The sequence below is a fragment of the Argentina silus genome (genome assembly GCF_951799395.1).
Source record: "Argentina silus genome assembly, chromosome: 4".
NCBI lineage: Eukaryota > Metazoa > Chordata > Actinopteri > Argentiniformes > Argentinidae > Argentina > Argentina silus.
In genome coordinates this window covers 22959111-22978250 of record NC_139658.1, presented here as the reverse complement: position 1 = coordinate 22978250, position 19140 = coordinate 22959111, and the positions used below count along the sequence as shown (strand labels likewise).

Genomic DNA, 19140 nt, shown 5'->3' with positions numbered 1-19140 from the left:
CCCCCCCCCCCTCTCGCTCTCTCTCTAGTCCTGGTGGGTCTGGCAGATGCTGAAATCACAGACCTCTGGTATAGCTGCATTCAAGAGAATGCGACAGGAAGCTGGTTGTGTGCTGCTTCCAATGGAAATGGTAACTATTGCATCATCATTATGAAACTCCATCATGTGTACAGTCCAGGGAGGCTGGTGGAGGTAGAAATCGGAGGACGGGATCATTGTATGAGTTTGATACCATTCCACATTCCATTCCATGCATTACAATTCATTCCATGCATTTGATACCATTCCTCATTCTATTCTATGCATTACAATGACCATGCATTACAATGAGCCCGTCCTCCAATTTCTACCTCCGCCAGCCTCCCCTGGTCTGAGCGTCCCTCTCCTGTTCTCCCAGCCTGGTTCCAGGCGGTGCAGGCGGTGCAGGCGCTGATGGTCTATACAGGCGCTGATGGTCTGTACAGGCGCTGATGGTCTGTACAGGCGCTGATGGTCTATACAGGCGCTGATGGTCTGTACAGGCGCTGATGGTCTGTACAGGCGCTGATGGTCTGTACAGGCGCTGATGGTCTATACAGGCGCTGATGGTCTGTACAGGCGCTGATGGTCTATACAGGCGCTGATGGTCTATACAGGCGCTGATGGTCTATACAGGCGCTGATGGTCTGTACAGGCGCTGATGGTCTATACAGGCACTGATGGTCTGTACAGGCACTGATGGTCTGTACAGGCCCTGTGTCAGACCTCTAAAGGAGCAACCCATTTCATGCTGATTTATTTGCCTATTTTTAATTTCCGAATCCTTTGAAATGTTTCCAACTTATCCCAGAAGAGATTTGTTGTGGGTCTTTTCTCTGTGTATTAATGTGGTCTGCAGACAGTGTGTATGCATGTTGTCTCCTCCATGTAGTTGGATGGAGACTATATGCCACTCACTGTGTCAATCGTAGTGTGTCCTATCTAGGGGAGGCTGGTGGCGGTAGAAATCGGAGGACAAGCTCATTGTAATGCATGGAATGGAATGAGGAATGGTAGTTTGATACAATGAGCCTGTCCTCCGATTTCCACCTCCGCCAGCCTCCCCTGGTCTGAGCGTCCCTCTCCTGTTCTCCCAGACTGGTTGCAGGCTGTGCAGGCGCTGATGGTCCTCTCTGTGGTCTTCTCCTCCGTCTCCTTCCTGCTCTTCCTGTTCCAGCTCCTCTCCATGTCTAAAGGAGGCCTCTTCTACTTCACAGGCCTCTGCCAAGGCTTCGCAGGTACTCGACAAAGCTGTCGGTGTATGAGATCAATTGTGTGTGCCTGTGTGTGTGTGTGTGTGTGTGTGCGCACGCATGCGTGCATGCCTGTGTGTGTCTGTGTGTACACTCGTGCGCACATCCGTGTGTGTGCCTGTGTGTGTGTGTCTATGTGTGTGCCAATTAATCCGGTTTTACTAAAACATTTTATCTGGAACATGTTTCCTCATTTGCTCACCAGGTTTCACCACCTTCGCTGCCTGTCTCATCTTCACCTTCCACCGGAAGGAGATCCTAGAGGACTCCAGAGAGCTGAGCATGGGCCACTTTGGGTACTGCTTCATCCTGGCCTGGCTGTGCGTTCCCCTCCTGTTGGTCAGCGGAGTCCTGTATGTCCACCTGCGCAAGAAGCACTGAGCAAAGAGAGAGAAACGGAAACATAGACTGTATCACTTTTTTTATTGTTATCATTCATTCATATTTTATTTTGATTATTATCATTCAACTGTAATGAGGAGCATCGGTGAGGCAACTGAACCAAGAGGAAAAGCTCCTTTATTTTTCAAGATGAAACTGTCTTAGTTTTCGTTGTATTAGATTTCCAATGGGATGTGTGTATTGTGTACAAACTGTACATACAGTACCAGTTAAAAGTTTGGGACACACCTTCTCATTCAATAGTTTTTCTTTATTTTTTTTTTATTATTTTCTACATTGTAGATTAATACTGAAGACATCAAAACTATGAAGGAACACATATGGAATTATGTAGTAAACAAAAAAGTGTTAAACAAACCAGAATATGTTTTATATTTTAGATTCCTCAAAGTAGCCACCTTTTGCTTTGATGACAGCTTTGCACACTCTTGGCAAACGTTTGACTGGTGCTCCTTTCACTCACCAACTGCCAAAGAGTTCCAGAACACTCACTCAAACTTTTGACTGGTGCTGTAGATTATCTGTGAAATATGTACCATTCCTCGTGACAATACCACTTTTATTAATAAATACTTTATTGTCACTTTTCATTACTTATTATTGATTTGATTATTGATTATTGTTGATTGTCGCTGACTGCTGTTGCTGAGCGTGGAGCTCAACATCCCGAAGCATTTCAGTGTGTCAATTACAACTGTATGCGATACATGTGACAAATAAAATTGTTTTCGATTTGATTCGATGTGAATTGAAATATATCAAGAACTGTCTGTCACTTGATGAAAAATGATTGTTTCATAACTATTTCTAAATATTTAATAGCATTCATTTGTCATCATCGCCAAACGCCTCCAGACATGGAATTGACAGAAGAGTGCCACTTGTGCGTTTAATACCTCCAGTACTTGCCTTAAGCCTTGTTTGTGAACACAGTTTCACAATGGACCCAGGAGGGTGCGTCACCCTGCTCTGTGTCTTTCTGTCATTGACAGCTACACCAGGGGAGGCTGGTGGAGGTAGAAATCAGAGGACGGGGCTCATTGTAATGCATGGAATGGAATGAGGAATGATGTCAGACGTGTAATTGAGACCATTCCTCATTCCGCTCCATGTAATTAAAATGAGCGCGACCTCCGATTTCTACCTCCACCAGCCTCCCCTGAGCTACAGTATGTTGAAGTCAGCTATATACTCTACCTATTGATTGACGTTCTGTGTTTTTCCATAGTGAACAGTCACAATTGTCACATTATACAATCCAGGATGTGTGTAAAAGGGGAGGCTGGTGGTGGAGGCAGACATCTGAGGACCGGCTCATCGTAATGCATGGAATGACACTAGTCCTCATTCCGTTTCAGTCATTACATCATTGCTTAATTACATTGCGGTCCTCTGTGGCTTAGCTGGTAGAGCACGGCGCTAACAACGCTTAGGTTGTGAGTTTAATTCCCGCTGGGACCATGTATACTGAAAAACGTATGCACTCACTGCAATGCAAGTCACTTTGGATAAAAGCGTCAGCTGAATGGCGTATATTATGAGCCTGTCTTTGGATTTCTCCCTCCGCCGGCCTCCATATCAACGGTGGCGTTACACCGTTGATATGACCCGTGTTTGTCTCTTCAAACACGGTGCTGTGAGTGTCATTTTGACTGATACTTAATAAGCTGAAAGTCAAACACACACAGACAGAGAGTCAGTCAGTCAGTCAGTCAGTCAGTCAGTCAGAGACAAGGATTGCCTCTGGGACTAACTAAGACTGGAAATTAACAGTTCAGCAGTCTATTACAGGCAGACCTGCCAGTCTGGCTGGACCGGTCTGAGAACAGTCTCTAGGGGGCAAAGCTATAAAATCACAGGCTCGCTTCCATTGAAGGATAATGGATACAGTAAGGGCAGAAATATTAAACCAGGGTTACACCTCAAAATGCTTCATAAAGGAACGGAATAAGAAGAGCATGACGGTGCGATGCCCTTTTACCGGCTGGAACGGCAGTTGACATCCTTTAACTAATGGCTCTACGTGAGCGAGAGGTGCTGAACGCTCGAAGCCGAGAGGGAGTGTTGAGGGGGGAGTGTTGGGGGGGGAGTGCAGAGGGAGAAGGGAAGGGAAGGGGGAGGGAACGCAGGAGGGGGGGAGAGAGGAGATAAGTGAGTCTCTCACCCTATGAGTAATATTTGAGGGTATGAAGCGTGAGAGGTGAGTTGTGTTGTGTCTTTTCTTATTTTTGGATTTCCTTGTGCATTCATTTTCATAGTTTTTTTTACTTTTTTAGAGGTTAAAACAAGACAGTAGATTCTGGTTATTTTAGCGTTCGCTCTAAGGCGATTAGTTCCTTGTGTCAACAAGTGGCATGTGACTTGTTTGACAAGGGCTGGGAACATTCTTTTTAAAAAAAAAAGTGTTTTCACGATTGCTCCCTGGTGACTGCAGTACTGTGGCGATGGCTGGGTACAATCGCTCCACTATCACAGGAAGCTGTTTTACTGGAAACACTTACCCGCTGTTACCACGACGGTCGTTATCAATACAGGAAGTGTGCATGAGTATGTTCATGTGACCTGTAGCTGCCTCTGTTCTGCTGTCGGTGTGTAGCAGGTAGTTGGGGTGTGGGGGCGGGGGGGGGGGGGGGGGGGGAGTGGCACTTCCCCAGAGTTTAACAACTCTTCTCATCTGCAGAGACACACAAGAAGGCTGCAGCGATGTCCAACTCCCAGGAGCAAAGCCTGAACAAAGACGCAGTGTTCCTGCCCGTGTACGAGTCAAGCCCGGAGTTCCTCCACTGTGAGCGGGAACGCAACGCGCTGGAATGCCTCATGAACGCCGGCCCCGGGGCGTTCTACACCCGGGTGAGAATGGAGCGCCTGGCCGCCTTCCTCTCCCAGCAAGAGGTCAGCCAGATCAGCGACTGGGCCCAGGACTACAGCATCAGCCAGCTGCAGGTGGAGGTGCAGGAGAACGATGGGGAGGAGGGCAGCTCAGGGATGCAGGACTTCTCGGCCAGGTACTTCCCCACTCACTCTGACACCCCGGCCCCCTGCCTGGAGCTGGGCTGGCCTGAGAGGGACACCTGGGTGGGGAGAGGACAAGTCATGGTTCACACAAGCCCACCTGCGCAGGGACAACCTCCTCTACGAGAGATCATCCGAAGGCACTTGCAAGGGGCTAGTAAGGTACTGTAGGACAGCTTGGACGTTTCCTATTGATGCACTCTTAACTGGATTACTTGTATTTGGTCAACAATAACAATCAGGCTTGAATAATGATGCATAGCAGTGGAGGCTGGTGGAGGCAGAAATCGGAGGACGGGCTCATGGTAATGCATGGAACTGAATGTTCCTCATTCCATTCCATGCATTACAATGAGCCCGTCCTCCGATTTCTACCTCTACCAGCATCCCCTGATGCACAGTCAGTAGTTTGAGGTAGGGACCTCTGGAGAAACGAACTATCTCTATTTCCATCATCCGTCATCTGATTGAAAGAGGGTTTGCTTCCCCAGGTGATTGGCATAGTGACAGACAAACTGACAGACAGCTCTGTGATTGGTGATCTACACAACATCGCCTCCAGGGGAGTCCCTGTTTACGTCATCCTCAACCAGAGATCCATCCACGAGAACTTCACTCCCACCAGGCTAAGGCATCCGGTGAGTAGCTAACTGCAGTGGCGCAGAGGGGTCCGTCTCACAGCTTTCTATCAATCTGTGGAGGCTGGTGGAGGTAGAAATCGGAGGACGGGGCTCATTGTAATGCATGGGATGGAATGAGGAATGGTATATGAGCCCGTCCTCCAAGTTCTACCTCCACCAGCCTCCACTGTATACAACACATGTCAGTTTACCACGCCCACACGCTAACACAGTACAGCATACTGTGTATGCTTTGACATGTTTTGTAAGACATGTAGTGATCACAACCGTAACTGTAACTTGTACATCTGAAGGCAGGCTCTGGACCAGGGGAGGCTGGTGGAGGTAGAACTCCCCGGACGGGGCTCATTGTAATGCATGGAACGGAACGAGGAATGGCTCAATCAAACAATGGTATTTGATACCATTCCTTATTTCGTTCGGTGCAGCTTCATTAGAAACCTGACACACCCAGACGGGCTTCTCGATAAGTGTTAGCTAAACACTTGAGGGGGACAAGGGAGCCTTAGCGTAGCCGGCTAATGTGAGATATGTGAGGAACTCAAGGAGAACAGGTTGTTCTGCATTCAACGCGTCTGTGCACTTATGTTGTGGTGAGCACACATCTGTGGAAGTCGTTTATATATGACTGATGATGATGACTCTCGGTTGATATGTCTTATGTGCCTGTTTCATGTGTGGCTGATGAGCCAAAGACAAATTTCCGTCCCTGGACGGACAATAACGTTGTCTATCTCATCTCATCTAATCCAGTATATGGGGGAAGGAAGTAAATATATAAAATATCTCTGATGATTATCTCTACTGTGTATGTAGTACACATGAGGTGCATGTATGACAAGAGTTATTGGCAACAGATTTATAAGCCATGTTATTTTGTACTGAGTCAGACCCTGATGTGAAAAAGGCTTATTTTCCGTGTGCGTTGCTTGCTTCAATCCAATTGTCTTCACAGAACACACATGATTGATTGATTGATTGATTGATTGATTGATTGATTGACAGAACATACAGGTCCGTGTTCTTGGAGGAAAGACCTTCTACTCGCGGGAGGGAAAGATGGTGGTCGGGGAAATGAAGAACAACTTCATCCTGGTAGACTTGGATACGGTGATTCATGGTAGCTACAGGTACAGTAGACTGTGTTTCTACCAAGGGAGGCTGGTGGAGGTAGAAATCGGAGGACGGGCTCATTGTACAGAATGAGGAACACATTCCTCATTCCGTTCCATGCATTACAATGAGCCTGTCTTCCGGTTTCTACCTCACTGTTAACGCATGGAATAGAATGACAAACGGTATCAAACACGTGTTCCTCATTCCATTCCATGATTACAATGAGCCCGTCCTCTGATTTCTACCTCCACCAGCCTCCACCAGCCTCCACCTCCTCCTATCTCGTACCCACTCAGTGTGTTTCCTCTGACGTGACCCCTTCTTTGTCCTCCCCAGCCTCACATGGTCAGATGCCCACCTACACAGGCAGCTGGTGACGGTTCTGAACGGCCCAGTGGTGGAATCATTTGACCAAGAATTCCGGATCCTCTTTGCAGCCTCTCTCCCCGTTCCTGACACATACGAGGCTTCCAGGCCCCAAATCGATGTGCCTTATCACTCAGAGTTCCTAGTCCTTGACCGCCCAAGATATCTCCCCTCAGAGCCTGACTTGAGCCCCCCTCCTCCCCCACAAACAGACTCCCCCCTAGACTGGGAGGCCCTGGGGGTCATCAAGAGAGACTACTGCTTCCCTGAGAGCCCTGTCAATCATCATGTTGAGCCAATTAAAATGGAGGAACCACCACAGCCTCCTATGCCATTGGGCAAAAAGACACCTGTCAGGGAGGAGCCGGGTCCGAGGGAGTTTAATCGATGCAGAACCACGCCTCTGGATGATCCGAGGTACGTGTAACAGTGATGTGCATGACTCTAGTGCTGACATGCCCCGCCTCCTCCGTTTGTGTGGGCCTGAACCCATCAGTCAAATGTGGTTCAATTTGCATTCTTACCGTTGTATTTTCTATACCAAAGAGGGCCAGATTGTTTTTACTGTGCAAAGTATCTGTCATTTTCCGGGTGGAAATAAAGCATTTAAGGTGGGATGAAACAGCATAATAAGATCTTTGAGTAGGACGTAAAGAAAGTCTGTGTCATGTCGGGATTATTTGCTTTTGAAAATAACGACGTTTCAAACTTCACACCTGTGCAAACATGTACTTTAGTGAACTTTGCCGATAGTATTGTAGGTTCGTAGGCGTAGATCCCCTAGAGGTACAAAACCATTAATTCATACAGTAAAGAACACAATTATAATGTGAAACACGTTTCTGTGAGAAAAATAGTGGAACAAGTTTCTGTTCATGCTCTATCACCTCCAACTTTTGAATGACTTGATCCTATTGGACACAGAAGCAGTGTCTGCATAGTTTACACTGGAGCCTGTTTGTGCATGCCACTTATTCTCCCCCTTTTCATGTTCCAGGACAGGAGCCAATACCACCTTTGTGACGAGAAATCACCTGGATAATCAAGCGTAAGTCTGTGTCTGGAGCTAAAATTAAACACACAACAAAGGATGTTACGACAGCCAATGAGTGTCCATGAGCAGCACTATCAATGATACGGAAATATTGGCGATAACAGTTTTCCGTTTTTTCTGATTATGTTACAGTAGCAGACAACCCTCTCAGACGGACGTACAGCGCCGCTCCACTGAGACAGAAATCCAACAGAGGTGACACCAATAATCACTTTGAACCAGTGGAGGTAGAAATCGGAGGACGGGCTCATTGTAATGGTTTGAACAGAATGAGGAATGGTATCAAACACACATGTTTGGTGCCACTCCTGATTCCTTTCCATGCATTATAATGAGCCCGTCCACACCGGTTTGATAGCATTCCATATCCCATTCCATGCATTACAATGAGCACGTACTCCAATTTCTACCTCCACCAGCCTCCCCTGCTTTGAAACAAAATTCAGTATTTAGCAGGAATCATAATAATCTGTGAACAGTGTTTGTGGTTGAATTGCGTGTTACGCACTACTCATATTACTTTTACATTTTGACATTTTTGACATTTAGCAGACGCTTTTATCCAAAGCGACTTACAAGTACATTTGTCTAAAGTAAATATTACTTATATTTGTTTCTATTTAAGGGTTCAACGCAAAATAGAGCTCTCCTATCTCAGACAGAAGAGCTCTGAAGAGGAGAGGAAGACTGTCAAGCCCACTGAAAACAACTCCAGACAGAAGCCTGTGGCCTTCTCCCCCAGTCAGAGGACAGACTGGACAATTAGGAGGGAGAACAATCTGAAGGAGGAGTTAAAGGAAGATGTGGCCCAATCACAACGACGTGCAGGGTTAAATAGCCAATCGTCTTCTAGGGTGAGTCTCAGGTTTATATAAAACTACAGACGGAAATTATGATTTTTTTAATTACATACAGCCAAAACAATCTGTGATAGGTCCACAGTTGAAAGATCAATGAAGTTATGCCTTTCCCTCCTATAGAAACCTCTGATACTGAGAGTGCCTCAGAGTGAGAATTTCAGCTCTCTCAGTGATATTATGAAAAGACTCCAGCCTCAACAAAGCTTCCCAGCTCAGGAGAGGAGGGGCACTAAGACCACCATGTCAGCACTTAGCCGGTCCATGATGGACCTGAGTGTGAAACCCACAGATACAAGCCGTGAAGAGAGAGGACCTCGAGTGCCAAAATTACAAACCAGTGTAAGTGTTAATGTTATTTTGTTTCACTACTTTATTGTGTGTGTGGGTGTGAGGGTGTGTGTGTGTGTGCGTGTGTGTTTGTTGATTTTCCTGATGTTTGACCACTCAAAAGACAGAAAAGAGACCCTCCTATTGACATGTCCTTTTCTCTCTCCTTGGCCCAGTACTTCGACCCTGAGCGAGTGACCCCAGCCCTCGCCCTGATGAGGAAGAGGAACGACGAAATTAAATATGGCCCCCTCAAAACTCCTCAAACCTTTATGCCAAACTCCAGGACTCGGGGTGCCAGCTCCGGAGTCCAGAGAGACTGGAGAAACCCCCAAATTGACCAGGATCGTGGTAGTGAAGAAAGAAAGTGATTGAGAAAACAGCGATTTTCGAGGATTTTCTCTGTCTATGTGACAGGGAATGGCAGCTGCAATAGTAATAGAAAGCAGAGCATAATGTTGAATTTGATAAATAAAAGGTATATTCAACCCCAGTTTATGTGTTTATAAATTCTATGACGTGAAGCAGCTTAAATGACAAAACTAATCCAAAAACAAGCAGGATCATCACTATATACGTTCCATAAAGTACTGTATGTTAACGTGGGCAACAGGTGACAATAGAAATGGTTTCATAGAAAATGTCCTTGTTGTTTCTGTCTATTGATGTGTTCAACCGAATAAAGAACCTCTGGCTCGTTAAAACTGCTTTCCCGTACATCTCCTCACTACAGCATCTTCTAAGTTATTGTATGTTTGCTGTCATTCAAGTTGTAGCCGCCGCTCTGGTTCAGTTAGATGGCGCTGTTGCGCATATGAGCGCTCTGTGGCGTAAACAAACAGAGTAGAGTAGAAGAAGAAACCCCGGAAGCACGTGGGGACAGGGGAAAGACGTGTTGATGTGTAGTGTGACTTTGTATGTCCGAAATTTTAATTAATTAACCAACTTTGGTTTGCTGAAATATATACAGTAGCTTTAGAACACATCGTTGTTTTATTTATGTATAGAGTCATAAATATCAGCTAAGGTCCTCCAGCTAACAGTTAAGTTCAGCGGTACTTCACTGAACTTCTCAGAATGGTTCGAGCTCAAAGGTATGTTACCAACCGTATAGTAATGTAGTTACTAGTATACATATAGTATACATATAGTTACTAGTATACATTAGTCAAATGTCATGGTAACTAATTGGATTTGATAACATGTATTATTATTATTTTAAAGAGTGTTGCATTTTTACTTCAGACAGATGACGATTAATGTCGTGTTCGTTGTGTTGTTAGCTGCCTCTGATGGCAGTGGTCCTTGCTCCTGGCTGTCCCCAATTTGTGACCAGACGTACAGCTTTTTACATTTGGGTGTTGTTGACGTTTGATTTTGAGTCAGTTGTCTCCCTCTTCTGACACTCAGAACAAAACGCGTTCCGAGGACCAAGAAGACGGAGAAGTTTGACGATGATGACCCTGAAGCATACAAGGACATGCCTGTCCCAGATACGGTAGAGTTGCTGTGCCTGTTTCTCTGACACCTGAAACCGCCTACTCTTAGACTAAACTGCATCTTGGAAAGTCAGTTTACTGACAAGACCTGTTACTTTCATTGAACAAATCATCTAGTACATATTGTTGTCATATCAGTGATGGCCAACTGTGCCTACAGAGTGTGTCCTTTCAGTGTAACCTACTCTCTCTGGACAGTACCATCGTGTATTCAGCATGCATCATCATTTTGATCTCCTTTGTTTTCTTTTTTACCAGAAATCTGCACAGTACATGAAGGATAAAGTTGACCAGTACCACGATGAGAAAATCTCAGTGAGTCTCCCATCTGCAGTTTCACACTCTTTGGTAGAATCCTTGATAAAGCCCAACTCTGACATTCTTGTTTGTTAACTATCTGCTATAGCAACTCCTGGCCCGTGGCGTGCAGATAGCCAGTGACGAGGAAGACATCGATGACGAGGTGAGTCAGAGGGCGTCAGCGGCTGATGAAGATTGACATTCTCTGTGACTCTCCCTAGCCTGGGTGGCAGATATTGATTTGAGTTTTTTTTCCAGGAGGAAGTGATGGCCCTGGAAGACTCTGACTCTGATGATGATGATGAGGAGGAAGAGGAAGAGGGGACGGATATGGAGAGTGATCTAGAGGGGAAGAAGGATGATGGTAAAATCCTTGTAGCTCACAATTGTTCCATCAGATGTTGTGCATGTCTGTCCAGCTGAATTGACTGTGTGTGTGTGTGTGTGTGTGTGTGTGTGTGTGTGTGTGTGTGTGTGTGTGTGTGTGTGTGTGTGTGTGTGTGTGTGTGTGTGTGTGTGTGTTCTCTTCTAGGTCTCCCTAGTGACATGGCCTGGGGAAATAGGAAGAAATCGTTCTATGACTCTGATTACGTGGCTGCCAGTGAGTATAGTATATTATATTATATGTGTATTATATTTAGTTTGTAAATTCATATTATTGAGTCTGTGATTACTATTGAATGTTGAACATAGTGGTTACAAGAATGTTAGTTTGAAGTTTCCTTGATGCCAAAATTACAAACCAGTGTAAGCGTTACGTTTTATGTCACCCCTTTATTGTGCATGCGTGCGCAGGTGTCAGGTGTTGATACCACTGACCTTTCACCTTTTCTTTTTGCAGAGGGGAAAAGTCAGGAGGATGCAGCGGCAGAGGATGAAGAGGAGGAGATAGAGGCCAAGAACATCCAGAGACGCCTGGCTGAGAATCTGACCGAGGAGGACTATGACCTGAGCCTCCTCCAGGTCTGCATCTCCGTCAGCACCAAGCAGGCGCTTCTACATCCCTCACCGTTGCTCCTCGCAGCTCATTCTTCCAAAGTCAATACATACGTTGTCCTAATTTTGCTGTATTGTGTGTGTGTGTGTGTGTGTGTGTGTGTGTGTGTGTGTGCGTGTGTGTGTGTGCGTGCGTGCGCGTGTAATTGTAGGAGTTTGCTGTCGAGGAGGAGAAGAGTGTGGAAAAGGACGAGAGGATTGTGAAGGACCTGCAGACGATGTCCCAGAAGGAGAAGATGAAGCTGCTGAAGCAGGAGTCCCCCGAGCTACTGGAGCTCATCCAGGACTTCAAGACCAAGGTGAAACCACAACGCCTCCTGTACGCTCTGCAGCTGGATAAAGAAAGAACAATCCGATAAGATATTTAACCTGTTGTGAAAGGAATGACTTGAGTGTTGGTTTTCATAAGGTGGTATTTGAAGTGCGAATGTCTTGTCTGGAGTAAATGATGGTGATGTTGTGTGCAGCTGGCAGAGCTGAAGAATGAGCTGCAGCCACTCTTGGACATGGTGAAAGATGGACGGATCCCACCAGGGAAGGTGAGGCTCTCTCTCTCTCTGTCTCTCTCTCTGTCTCTCTCTCTGTCTCTCTGTCTCTCTGTCTGTCTCTCTGTCTCTCTCTGTCTCTCTCTGTCTCTCTCTGTCTGTCTGTCTGTCACTCTCTCTCTCTCTTTCTTTGACATTTCTGCACTGTACAAGTCTTCACTGTCCTCATCTGCCTCCTATTCTCCAGGGTGCCAATTACCTCAAGACTAAGCAGCAGCTCTATCTCAAGTAAGTGTAACGACAAACAATGCCACGTTTAATGATGATAATAAAAAAATGAATTATCTTTATTATTATTATATTTATTTTACTTCTTCTCAGTTACTGCACGAACATCAGTTTCTACCTGGTCCTGAAAGCAAAGCGGATTCCTGCACACAACCACCCGGTGATTGAAAGGCTTCTGGCTTACAGAAATGTGAGTCTGTGGTTCATTGTGGTCTCCACTGCCTGTGGGTGGAAAGGTTGGGGAGGATGCATACTATACATTCTTTGGTGTGGGTGGGGGTGTTTGTCAGTGTGAATAGATCGATTCAAGTGTGAGTTTGGGGCTATTTCTAAACTCATGTACAGTACCAGTCAAAAGTTTGAACACACCTTCTCATTCAATGGTTTTTCTTTATTTTTTTAAAATTATTTTCTACATTGTAGATTAATATTGAACACATCAAAACTATGAAGGATCACATATGGAATTATGTAGTAAACCAAAAAGTGTTAATCAAACCAGAATATGTTTTATATTTTAGATTCTTCAAAGTAGCCACCTTTTGCTTTGATGACAGCTTTGCACACTCTTGGCAAGTTTGTGTCCAAACGTTTGACTGGTACTGTAATTCTGACCCTGATTCCATTTTGCTATCCAGGATCAGATCATCAAGGCTGATTTTGAGTAATGTCGGGGAAATCAGCCAAAATCAATCTGATCCTCGATAACAAAATGGAATCATTGATATCCAGATAAAACGTTTTGAAACACTGGGCCCTGGTGATTACATCTGAGGTGCAGAGACTCTTGTTGTCGTTGTGCTGGTGCTGGTTCTGAAAACTTCACCGGGTCGTCTGACTTGTTGCAGCTGATCAATGAGATGAGTGGCGTGGATGAGAGGCTGGCCACACAGCTGCGCCAGCTGCTTTCTGGAGAGCAGGAGACGTCCGTCAGGAAGCCAGGGTCTAGCAGGCAGGACGCCGTCCCCGGCAAGAAGGACAAGGTGAGAAAACGGCTTTGATATCGTTTCCGCTTATTCTCATCAACCATTATTTTACAGTTGCTGAGAAAGGTCAACAAAATTCCAAAAACAAAAAAATGTAAAATGTCAACAAAATTCACAATGCATACACAATCTAAATATTTTGTATTTATGTCATTACATTAGATTTTAGTCATTTAGATGCCCTTTATACAAAGCAACTTAAAATAAGTACATCTCAGTCTCAGTAAGTGAATCAATTATATATCAGTCATCGTAAACGCAGTTCATGGATGAGAGGTGGCCGGTGTAATCCTCCGCTGTCTGATGTTGATCTGTTGTGGAGTGGGTTGGGTTGGGTTGGGTTGGGTTGCTCAGGCTTAAGTGGACATGTCCCTGTGCTGTGGCAGGAGTCTGCAGAGGCAGGGGCTGAGGCGGCTGAGGACTCAGACTCTGACTTGGATGAGGAGGCTGCGCTGCGCTTCTACAGAGGGGTGGAGCAGAGGCTGAAACTGAAGAGGAAGGGCGAGGATCCAGAGGCTGTGGAGGAGTGAGTGTAACCTGGGTACAATTGAATCCACAGCAGGGGAGGCTGGTGGAGGTAGAAATCGGGAGGACGGCCTCATTGTAATGAATGGAGTGAGGAATGGTATCAAACACATTCCATATTCTGTTCCATGCATTACAATGAGCCCCGTCCTCCGATTTCTACCTCCACCAGCCTCCCCTGGTCCACAGTGTGGGGATAATGTAACCAGTGCTTGATGGGAGATGTATTTCCTCATTGCAGAGTGAAGGAGGAAGGGGAAGGAGATGATGGCGCGGAGGAAGATCCAGATGCAAAGAGACGCATTACCTACCAGGTACAGTGTAACCCTCCTCCCTGAAAATAACCTTTACACACATACCATTACACACTTACCTTTACAGCATACCTTTACATACTTACCTTTACATTCATACGTTTACATACTTACCTTTACATACTTACCTTTACATTCATACGTTTACACACATACCGTTACACACTTACCATTACACACTTACCATTACACACATACCATTACATACGTAAAGAATAAGTTACATACGAGTCCAAGTGTACTACAATCGTTTATTGTACAGCATTCATTTACAGTATGAATCATTCCTACATCTCTTGTTAATTCATATCATGAGGACCATTGGTGTGTACAGAGTATGAGACAAGAACATTCTGTCAATACATGACCATCATATCAGATTTACCTCATCTCACTCGTTTTCACGTCGACGGTATCCTTTCCCTATTTTGGAAACCGTTACCCTGACGATATGCTCTCTCGTCTCTGCAGATGGCCAAAAACAAAGGCCTCACACCAAAGAGGAAGAAGATTGACCGCAATCCCAGAGTCAAACACCGAGAGAAGTTCAGACGAGCCAAGATCCGCAGAAAGGGACAGGTGTGTAGACGGCATCTAAACATGAATATCACTCTGTTCTCTGACTCCTGGGGTCCCCACCCTGAAACCTCTAACAGGCACATCTTCAAGGACCACTGCTACATTTCACAGCGGAATAGGCAACTTTACACAGTGAAAAGTACCGTTTGAATTACAAAAAAAATCTGACGCAAAGCTATTTACTCTCTCTCGTTTGACAGGTCCGCGAAGTCCGCCGCGAGGAGACGAGGTACAGTGGAGAGTTGTCTGGTATCCGAGCCGGAGTTAAAAAGGGCGTTAAACTCAAGTAACCGACGCAAAGACTTCTACAGGACGGCACGGAATACACACTGCCATGGATGGTCGTTGGAGCGAGACTCAACAATCCCAACGGACTGTTTGAGACAAGGGTTTTATTGTATGATAGGTCCACAACGTAACGTTAAATACTGTACCAGTGTACTATTCTTGTTTTCTGTCCAATCTAGTTGAACTTGACTGATATACATTACCCTGATTACATTACCCTGATTTTTTAAATTAAACAAATAAAGTTGCAATGTTGGCCGTACTATGTTCTTTATCAAGTCAATTCGTCACTGATGGGATTTAAGGATTTTTTTTGTTTTTTTTTAATGTCCAATTTGGAAAAGCCTGTAGTGATTAACCATGCAGCTAGTTTATCATGTTGAGTTTAGTTAATAAGGCTGTGTAAAGCCAAACCAGTCCAGATCTCCAGTCCAGTAACCGAGCCAGTAACCGTGTGGGCTGTGGAGCCTCAGCCTTGTTGAGTGATGAACTGGCTGTGCGCTGCAGTCAGGTTACTGACGATCATGTCTTCTATCTCCACGTCTCTGCCCACGTCTTCGTCTGTGAGTACCAGCTCAGCCTGGGTCTCGGGGGTCACCACTACCACGTAACCGCGCCTGGTGTCCAGCACGTTGGCCACCACAGCCTGGTGCCTGTAGGTGGCCAGGGCTTGCCGAGCTTTGTCGAGCAGGATGGACGGGTCCGTCTCCAGCTTGAAGGATATCACAAACGCCTGTGGAGCCCAGTCCTTCACCAGCGGAGACAGCATCTTGGGAACCATCTTCATGCTGATCTATAAATGGCCACAGAAAAATAGTTTAGACAAATTAAGGAGGGATGTATGGGTAGAACGGATATGCCCATTGAAATCAACATTCCATGTCTGGTGTACCATTTGGAAGTTTTATCTTCCAGCTTTATTAACAACCAACCAACTCAACTAACATTGGAATGTTCAGTTAAATGATGCTTGATTGCTCTGGGGCGGCTGATTTTGTAGCTTCTCTCTGTGTTCTACACATACAATAACAATAATGCAACTATACATATTACAATTCCATGTCAGCCATCTTTTGGTGTACGAGCCAAATTACCATGGTCTGAGGAACCATGTCTATTCTACTCATTCTATTTCTACGAATGTATGTACCTCAGGGTTTGATGTGCTTACTCACCTGAAGTGGTCCATTGGAAGACTGGATTTTGTGCTCAGGCATGTCAGAGGCAGGGATGTAGAAATCAGACACTGCTGCAGCCAAATAAAACATGGCCTTGGACCCTAAAGGGGAGTGAGCACAGAGAATGTTAAGTCTCAGAGCACACTCAGGAGTTTTTTTAGATTAGATTAGATTCAACTTTATTGTCATTGTGCAGAGTACAAGTACAGAGACAACGAAATGCAGTTTCGTTGTCAGAGTCAGGATACACCTGAGGAGAAACTCCCCAAGGCTCCTACGCTTTTTCCATTTCAAATTTCCAGACCGACATTTTCAGAGATGCTCAGTTGATTTGTGGGTTTATGTTTCGGCACATCTGTCAGAAACGTGTGTGTGGTGTTCTCTACATCCTGACCTCTGTCAAACATCAAATAGGCTCCAGCTACATAAAGCAGCCCTGTAGACCTGGGTAAATTATCTGGCTGGAGAAATATTGAATTATATTCTGAACTCTTCTGGTATGAATATGGTATTGGTCTGAAATCAAAAATATATTACCAGACTATGTCCAAATGTTTTTTTTTCTTTTCCAGATCTGGAAATTGTAAATATTTTATTCCATACTTTTCCATACACTGTGTGTGTGTGTGTGTCTCAGTACCTGTGGTGTTCAGTGCCTGGGCTGCTGCTTTCAGGATGTGCAGATACTCTGACAGAGTGTTGAACTCCACAGGCAGGAGAAGTCCCGCCTCTTTCACTGCCTGATAACGCTTCAGGACTTTGGCAATGTTGGGCAGAGCCTGCTGGTCGACCACGATTTCCCCAGAACCAGAACCAGAATCAGAACCTCCCTGTCCGCTCTCCAACTGCAGGCTGTCCAGCAGATTTACCCCCGAGTACAGGCGCGTGTAAGGGTACAAGGACCGATGTCTGTGCAGGAAGATCACAGCGTAGCCTGAGTCTAAGAAGTACTCTGCCGAAGAGGCTCCTCGCCGTCCGCTGCTGAAGTTGTCTAGGAAACGAACGGTGCGTGACTCCAGGGGGACTTTGGTGCCTCCCGAGGTGATCAATACCACCCTGCGACCTTCAGACCCATGTTGTCCAGCGAAAGCTGTCATCTGCTCCTTGACCTCCTCAACATGGGAGGGAACAGCAAACTCTTCCGCTAGCTTTCCCTCTGCGGTAGTGGTCCTGGGTTCTGCCATACCTGTTCAAGCTGGAAAGAGGGGGGGGGGGGATATCAGCAGACAGACAACATTGAAAAAATAATAAAAGCACAACATAAAATAACTTAATTCAGAAGGACCCATGGTTCAATAATTACATTTTGATTGATCTAACTCTCACCAAGAAACTTGGCAATATGTTTGTACAAATAGTGATATGGTTGATCGTTTATTAGTGAAAGTGACCTTGACAAAAGCGTAGTAGGAAAGTTATACATATTGGTTCATTGACAGAGTAACTGGTCAGCATAGGATAAGTACGATTACCGTGTCAGTCTGTACTTTTACTGTGCTAAGTACACTAGCTACATTCTTGTTCTAAACGGTGGGCTTTCAAAAACCAGGTGAAGGCGACACCTGAATCATTTACTTGCTGGAATGTTCAGAGATCGTTAGCAAAGTGTTAGAATTAGCAGGCTTACATTTCCACCAGACTTTTAAAAAAGTCATTAATAGCACCATTCCTTACCTCTGAGAGTGTGTAGATGGTCAACTTCTGTGTGGCAACTGGACTCCTTGGCTGACTCTTCCTGACACTACTGTTTGACGTTTTCTTCGATTGCTTCAGTGACAGGCAAACAGCTCGGAGTGGTACCCAACTCTCTATCGCCGTCTACTGCTGCGGAGGTTCAACTATGAAGAGAACAATGAGAATGGGGGGAGAAATGTCAATTATGTTCATTACACCTACTGTACCAGTACTTTAGAAAATAGTCACCAAGATAGCTGTGACACGTTTTAGTCATTTAAAGTGTCCATTACCTGCATCATCACATGTTTGAGCTGGCGGCTAGAAGCCATCACCTTGTGAGGCACGTTCAGCGTGTCTCCACTGGAGGCTCTGTTACCCCACCGAACTGATCCCACATGAAGAGGCTGAGCTCAGTCAGTTGGACTGTGTCACTCTATCATTTCTGCAATGCATAGTGTACAGTACCTTCAAAGGTTGGACCACCAACTCAAACCATGGAGTAAATGTATTGTAAAATGTCATACAGCACGTTTTATTTCTGTGACGCTTTCTGTAATGCTCTAGGAATGACATTCAATAAGGGTAGCATTACTTTTTTGAAACATGTTTTGCAGATATATCATTTGTTTACAAAGTATTCTATGGCAACACACATATAAACAATGTACATGTCATTTTTGGTTTGGTTATTGCTGGTTATGACATGTTAAGACAGCTGTTCTACACTCGTTAAAGTACCTAGACATCATATTCATCATAATCAAGGGGTATATTTCATTATTTGAAATCGCTGGATGGTTCAGTAAGGTTGTGGGCACTTGTGCAGTCCCCGACATGGCTTCAAAAGCATAGGATTGATGCAAGTACGGGCATAATGTTCACCATATAGCTGTACACCAGCCCATTCCTTCCAAAACCATGTGGGCAAGCACAGAAATGCATAATTCAGGAAAAGTGTGGAGAATTGAGTGCAGAG

The 19140-nt window shown here is 45.2% G+C and overlaps 4 protein-coding genes across 7 annotated transcripts in view; 3 read left to right on the top strand and 1 right to left on the bottom strand.

The window, feature by feature from the left end:
- The window catches only part of emp3a (epithelial membrane protein 3a (MAM blood group)), a gene marked incomplete at its 5' end in the record, with an annotated part of 2672 nt that extends 938 nt beyond the window's left edge, over positions 1-1734 (top strand). Inside the window, 4 exon segments of the mRNA XM_083668382.1 lie at positions 29-38; positions 41-130; positions 1116-1256; positions 1477-1734. Coding sequence (XP_083524508.1) covers positions 29-38; positions 41-130; positions 1116-1256; positions 1477-1652 — 417 coding nt within the window. The 3' untranslated portion in view covers positions 1653-1734.
- Positions 1735-3823: 2089 nt separating this feature from the next.
- Positions 3824-9741, top strand: fam83e (family with sequence similarity 83 member E). 3 transcript variants are annotated; one of them, XM_083667763.1, is made up of 10 exons: positions 3824-3873; positions 4354-4847; positions 5177-5323; positions 6332-6456; positions 6779-7225; positions 7806-7856; positions 7995-8057; positions 8488-8716; positions 8843-9061; positions 9226-9741. In XM_083667763.1, the coding sequence occupies exons 2-10, from the start codon at positions 4377-4379 to the stop codon at positions 9418-9420; spliced, it is 1947 nt and encodes a 648-aa protein (XP_083523889.1). In that variant the 5' UTR covers positions 3824-3873; positions 4354-4376; the 3' UTR covers positions 9421-9741. The 3 variants fall into 3 exon arrangements, with proteins under 3 accessions (XP_083523889.1, XP_083523890.1, XP_083523891.1); XM_083667764.1 differs by lacking the exon at positions 3824-3873 and adding an exon at positions 4000-4029; XM_083667765.1 differs by lacking the exon at positions 3824-3873 and having other exon boundaries at positions 4358-4678.
- Positions 9742-9922: 181 nt separating this feature from the next.
- Positions 9923-15571, top strand: utp3 (UTP3 small subunit processome component). 2 transcript variants are annotated; one of them, XM_083669138.1, is made up of 16 exons: positions 9923-10143; positions 10460-10547; positions 10807-10863; positions 10955-11011; positions 11107-11212; positions 11381-11449; positions 11690-11811; positions 11997-12143; positions 12312-12383; positions 12577-12617; positions 12711-12807; positions 13466-13600; positions 13990-14129; positions 14370-14442; positions 14914-15021; positions 15222-15571. In XM_083669138.1, the coding sequence occupies exons 1-16, from the start codon at positions 10127-10129 to the stop codon at positions 15309-15311; spliced, it is 1419 nt and encodes a 472-aa protein (XP_083525264.1). In that variant the 5' UTR covers positions 9923-10126; the 3' UTR covers positions 15312-15571. The 2 variants fall into 2 exon arrangements, with proteins under 2 accessions (XP_083525264.1, XP_083525263.1); XM_083669137.1 differs by lacking the exon at positions 15222-15571 and having other exon boundaries at positions 14914-15215.
- Positions 15363-18223, bottom strand: ppcs (phosphopantothenoylcysteine synthetase). The gene is made up of 4 exons (XM_083669139.1): positions 18162-18223; positions 17128-17682; positions 16485-16588; positions 15363-16102 (listed from the first exon to the last, which is right to left on the bottom strand). The coding sequence occupies exons 2-4, from the start codon at positions 17669-17671 to the stop codon at positions 15779-15781; spliced, it is 972 nt and encodes a 323-aa protein (XP_083525265.1). The 5' UTR covers positions 17672-17682; positions 18162-18223; the 3' UTR covers positions 15363-15778.
- Positions 18224-19140: the final 917 nt, after the last annotated feature.